At 34.5% G+C, this 6338-nt stretch overlaps 1 protein-coding gene across 2 annotated transcripts in view; it reads right to left on the reverse strand.

The window, feature by feature from the left end:
* Positions 1-1653: 1653 nt before the first annotated feature.
* The window catches only part of ppp1r8b (protein phosphatase 1, regulatory subunit 8b), a 6758-nt gene continuing 2073 nt past the window's right edge, over positions 1654-6338 (reverse strand). Inside the window, exons 3-7 of one of the 2 annotated variants that reach the window (XM_014021240.1) lie at positions 5475-5628; positions 4488-4705; positions 4042-4186; positions 3616-3680; positions 1654-3506 (exon numbers count right to left, since the gene is read on the reverse strand). In XM_014021240.1, coding sequence (XP_013876694.1) covers positions 3153-3506; positions 3616-3680; positions 4042-4186; positions 4488-4705; positions 5475-5628 — 936 coding nt within the window. In that variant the 3' untranslated portion in view covers positions 1654-3152. The remainder of the gene's footprint in view (positions 3507-3615; positions 3681-4041; positions 4187-4487; positions 4706-5474; positions 5629-6338) is intronic. The other variant, XM_014021241.1, reaches the window with a different exon arrangement.

Raw genomic sequence — 6338 nt, forward strand, 5'->3', positions numbered from 1 at the left:
CCTGGAAAGCTTGTTATGAGTTAAATGTTCAAAGTTTATCCATATGTGACTCTTTCAGGTTGGTGTCAAGCAAGACTGACTTTCGCACCTGTAAAAGTATATGTAAAATGATACAGGATGTAAACAGTTCCAGGAGCATCACGATTCCCTTTTCAAGCAAAACTTTTAAACAGTTTATTTTTATTCAAGTAATAACATTAGAGTTTAACTAGTTGTTTGTTTTAATTGTTTTTTTTTTAATAATGGGCAGATACAAAATAATTTTCTTCTTTCTGCACCCTTTTCATTCAATAATTGATTTGTCTTTTTTAATGGACATTTAGTTGATTTTATGAATGAAATAAAAGAATAAACAAAATAAAATAAATAGCATGACTTTTTTTGCCACTTAAGTAGAAAGCAAAACTGATTATCTGAATATTAGTATCTTAGCTTCTTCATCATCAGTGGCCTTTTTTTTTTTTTTTACACAAACAGCACAAATGGTGGCCAGCTTAAAGCCCCAAATTATTGCCCACTGAAAATTAAATTAATCACAATTCATTATTGAGTAATAACTTTAAAACTATTTAGTTCAGTTGAAATGTATCTGTTTAATATTTTTTTCAAGTAATTTTCATGACTGCATTCATAATTATATTTTATTCTGGTTAAAATAGTCTCATCATTTTGATGAAGTTAGGATAGGGGGAAAAAGCTTTTTTTCCAAATGTGAATAGATGTGAAAATAGATGTTTATACTAATGAGATAAGAGAAAAGCCAATAATTTGGTGTAGAGGTTTTTCTTGCACTATTTCACTTGGTTGATGCTTTAACTGAGCTGCTGTTACAGAGTAACAGAAGTTTTGTTCCACTTCATCATACATGCTTTGTAAACTGGGCTTTTCTAGTCCCTTTTTAAACAGTGTCTAATTCTTGTTTTCTTGTCACAAAAGGGATTTGTCATGTGTCACGTTAACTCTTCTAAACAAGGTCAAAATGCTATCTTAAAAATGTGAATGTTTAACAGAAGATGATAGTTAAAAAAATGGTACATAGGCAATACAATCTTACTTTGATTAGATCACCTTTGATTCATGGCTGTTATAAAAAGGTTTCCAAATTTGGGGTCAGGACCCCTCCTTGGCTACTGACAGAGACGATTTCTGGGAATATGTTTAAAAATGATTGCTTCTCATTTTTGCCACATTTTTAATATAGTCAAAAATGGATTTTTTGTGTCAGTTTCTGTACTCACTGCAAAATGATGTACCTTTGCTGTAACAAGTTATTCATAATCTCAAAACTGCATATTGTTTTGATATTATTTCTAACTGYAACTGGCATATCCAGATAATCAGCCAGACTTTATCTCAAATCACAAAAAAATAATAATAAATAAATGAATAATAATAATAAAATACTTGTTCGGAAAAATCATTTGACAAATTCCAAGTTGGGGCTTACAGTTGCCACACATTTTGAACAACTTTTATGTTGAGGTCATGTTGACATGCTTCAGTTTCATAAAAAGTCAAAATTAAGGTGTGTAATAAAATTTATGTTACTTCTATCCAACAGTGACTGAAAAAGATCACAGAAACACTTCCCACAGGTGTTACTAACGTAATGATTTGTGCACAAACTGCCAACAGAAGAACCAGAAAGGCTAATAAGGTAAAAGTAATTCCTTTTTTAATTTACAGTCTCATTACAAAATCCACACGTTAAAAGGGACAAAGTCACAAGCACAGTTTGTAAAAATGAAACGTCAAGTTTTGCAGCTGATTTCCAACCTTTGGGTGTATTCAAATGGCTGAATATATATATATATATANTATATATATATATGGCAAATACTTAAAATGACAGCAGATTATATGACTTTAAGTCCAACTCAAACCCATCCAGCCGCTTTGCCACTTTCTATCAAAACCACTAGCCCTTTAGTTTTATTTTTACTAACCTCCTAAATCTTTTTAAAATGGCAGAAATGTTATGACTGCTTGCCTGAGGGTCTTAAATGCACTTTATCAATTTAGTACATAATTCTATAGAATCTTTGAACTTTGTGAACACTAAACTTATTATAAACTATAACTAGGTGACATGTTTAACACAATGAGCTATTTTTATTTGGCTGCTAATAGATCATTCCTACATCTCATGTTGGTAAGAAAAGCAGCTGTTAAAACAAAACTGTATACTGTAGCATGTAAATAACCATTAGAACAGAACACATTTGAATCATTTTGTTACTATTCGGCAGCTCAAAATGCCAGAAACTGTAAAATGCTTGTTATTACAGTATATTTGAGCTGGGAAAATACGTTTAAATGTAATATACTAAAAATGTAATTCAGACAGGGTAAATGGTTACACAAAAACATTAAAAAAACTAATTTATAAAAATGTTTTCACCATTCCTTTCATTAGATGCCACATTTAGATTCTGGTTGAGGTTTGTGCATCAGGCCACACTCACTGGTACCCACAAGCTTTCAGTCAAACCTCATGAAAAATTGATCTTTTTGCTAAAGCTGCCATCTAGTGGCTTGTGCAGAGAATACACAGAACCCTCTATTGATATTGACTTATTAAACTGAATTAAAACATTTATCATTAAATCAATGTCTTTGACATGGAGAAAAAAATAAAAATAAAAATAACACAGCCTCACATTTTCAACTTTTTCACACTTTAACTCTTGGGACTATTATTACTTTACAATTTGTAAATAAAAATACATTTTACAATTTGTCTTAACATCTTTATAAACATTCTGAAGGAATCAAACTGTTTAAACATGTTTATGTAAAAAAGAAAAAAACAACATCAAGYCTATAAGTCCATCACAAAACCAAATCCATGTAGTCGTTCTCGCTAAAAAGTACAAGTGTTATGACTTTAGCTCAGTTTTGTTTGCAGTAAACAAGGTTATGATATTTATCAGCAAATTATCAACAGTTGACTTAATGATGTATATTAAATCTTGTGACACACAACAGAGAAAATGAGGAATGGGGGGGCGGGGGTTACATTTTTTTTTAGTTAGAATGAAAACAGCGTAACAAATGTAAAAAAGAAAAAATCTTAAGGTTCCTCCTCTGCTAGGTCACAGTCCCTGATGTGTCTGCTGGGAACCTGAGAGTCAGCGGTGTTATCGAACTGGCTAGATGAGAAGTGAGGGTGTGGGTTTCTTCCCCGGCCAAGCTTCTTTGGCGTACTTCTTTTTGCGTGGCTCGTTGTGCGTCTCTGGCATGTAGGGGGCTGTTACAGGTGTTGGGTTGAGGGTGACAGGGGGCTGCGGAGCCTCTGGGGCCAAGTCCACCTCTGGTGCAGGGTTAGGGAAGGGCAAAGGAAGCCCTCCCTGCATAGCAGCGCCCCCTGGAGCTCCTGTGGGCTTGTTCTCGTGGCTGGTGGGAGGCAGGTCACCATACAGACCAGCACTTAGGCTGTAGCCGTGGATTCGCTTAGAGGTCAGATCCTCAAAACCTAAAGTGTTTTGACTGTCTGACCTTCGTTTCTATGAAAAGGAGTGGAAGATTAATGGTTTCAAGTGACTCAACAAAAACGTCATTGTAGCACAATCTGTCAGGTGAAATGGATCATCATAAACGTAAAACAAGATTTACCTTGATGGGGATGACAGCGGTTTGCACCATGTTTCTAAAACGCCCAACTGAGGGATCTATGTCCTCTGTGAAGGTTTAAGAAAAGACCACAGTCACACTTTTCTGAATTTCTTCTAATATTAGAAATTCACATTTGATCTTTGCTTTTTACCGCACTTTAGATGCCTTTAACTTAAAATTCTTTAAAATAATAGCAACTGATGTGTTTAACATAATTATTCAAATTGTAAATTACATTAAAGTACGTCAAATTCAAACTAAATCTTGAGTTAAGAATCTAAAAATAGTTTGCACAAAAAAATAACTAAAAGAAAAACCAACTGATAATCTGCCATAAACATGCTTTATTATGATTTTTAAAATGTAGATACAGAATTATTTTAGTAAATTTGGTTGCTTCAGAGGTAGTTTTATTCTGACGGGTACCTGGATTAATGATGGAGTCYTCTTCACTGAAAGTAACTTTGGAGTTCCTGCGTTTTCTTTTGGGCCTCTGGATTTCCAGGTTGCCTTCTTCGATGGTCARGAGGGAGATGCGCTTGTTGTGAGCAGTGTTGAACTCTGTTAGGTTCTGGCAGCACACAAAAGTAACAAAAAAGCAAAATATCAGCACACTGATAATAGATTTGTCTTTTTTCCCCCTCAAAGCTACGTCTCATGAAAAACGTGAAGACGTATAAAAAAAATTGCCTAATTGCAATAAACAGATCATTAAAAGAGGGTGTTTGTGAAATTTCTGCTTCTTTAAAAGAAACATTTTAAAAGTAAAATCAACATCTTCAGTTCAGAAGAGACCAAAACTCAAAAAACACATTGAAACATAAAAATATACATTTTTGTCAAATTTGTTTAAAAAATAATAACAAATGTACCTCAAGCTCCATCTCTTCCTCTGGAAGCCCGATCAGTCTTTTAAGCTCCTCCTCCTCTCCTGTCTTACTGTCTCCTGTGCCAGCAGTGCCTTGGGTTTGTGGTTTCTCTCTGATGGTGTAGGTGCGCGTTGAAGCCCCAAAAGATATTGTTGAGTCTATGGGGACCTGCTGGGGCTTGTGAGGCTCAAGGCGGATGTGTCCAAGGAAGGTACCATGTGCTAAAACGGTGATCATTTAAAAAAGTTTTTAAACATAAGAAACAAGAATAAAAGATGTAATATTTAAAGAGCAATATGTCAAGATGATCTTGTAAACAAGCCTAATTATTAAATACWTTGTTACTGATAATTTCACATTACACTCCATAATGTATTACACATCACTTTATTTTGACACATTAAAATCTGCTTCTTATGTATAATAGAAGCACCTTTTGCTCCAAAYTAATTAACCTATCATACAACGTGTAATCATTAATTTTGATCGGCTATGTGTTTATTTCTGAAGCTTCTTTCTATAAATGTGGCAAATGGACATCTAACTTTTGGTTTAAACATTTTTGAAGCCATTAGGTGCCTTTTTAAATACAAAGTACATCAGATATGAGATGAACAAAAACCAGAAGATGGCTATTGCCATGATAAACACCYGGTGTAACCAACTAAGAAATGAGCACCAGGGAAAAAAATTAAATTATACAGAAAGCTGATTAATGTTGATGCATGTTCAAGTTATCGAAAGGATAAATTCAAAATTTGAAAATATGACAGGAAAGTACCAACAATTTGCTGCTTACAAGCAAAAAACAAGTAGCGAGTCACCTTTAAGACAGTTCACACCATAGAYAACTAGCTTTAATAATAGTTTTTGTTTTGTGAACACTGAAATTTATACTTGGCAAGAAACGTTTCTCTTCACTCAACAAACCTTTTAAACCTCAGAACAATAAATGAATGTGAATGTGTGGGTGTGTGTGTGATCTCTTACTGCTGTTAAGGTCTATAAGGAAGACCCTTTTTAGATGTTTGTGGTAGACTAGCGCCGCATGAACTCGAGAGCATGACTGATGGTCAATGGTGAAGTCACACCAGTCAGGGTTCCTCCCAAACAGATAATACTTCTTTTCATCTATAATGAGTTTCTACAAAGAGAAGCAAACTGAGTGAATCCCTCATTAGAACTACTTATGAACAGGTCGGTTTAAAGCATCTGTGCCTCTGAGTTATAACCCCACAGTGTGGCTCTCCACTGATGGGCTTAAATCTCAGGGCTGACGTTGTTCTTGCACCGTTTGAAGCCATGCAGCCACAGATRAACCCCAACGTGCAACACAGCTGGGATGTAGGCTGCCAGGCTCGTATCTGGTGCATTCRGCACTTACTACGTATAATACTAACAATTATAAGTAGTGCCCTGTGATTTCCTTAATATGAAAAACACAAAAAAGTGTCACAACATTTGACAAAAAAGTAAAAGAAATCCTCAAGCCACTGAGATAAGGCTGAAAATAACTTTCAKCCACCACATTATTATTTAGGTGACAAATAAATTCTAAAGTGGTTACATTGTCAAACATAGATTTTAGCCAACTAAAACAATAATTCATGAGCGCATGTTCTGAAATAAAAAAAAACACTGCGGGATCATCAATAATTTAACTACATTTTGATGGGCCTATTACATGCTTCATTGGGACTCAACAATAACTTCAAAATGTAAACTAGAGCAGTGGTTCCCAAACTTTTATCTTCTGACCCACAAAATATCCATAGCAAAAACTTGTGACCCCAAATATTACTGGTCTGAGTACACAAACTTTTTTAATAACCCTAAAAACACAGGCTTTTTGAC

Source organism: Austrofundulus limnaeus, unplaced genomic scaffold, assembly GCF_001266775.1.
Source record: "Austrofundulus limnaeus strain Quisiro unplaced genomic scaffold, Austrofundulus_limnaeus-1.0 Scaffold284, whole genome shotgun sequence".
Taxonomy (NCBI): Eukaryota; Metazoa; Chordata; class Actinopteri; order Cyprinodontiformes; family Rivulidae; genus Austrofundulus; species Austrofundulus limnaeus.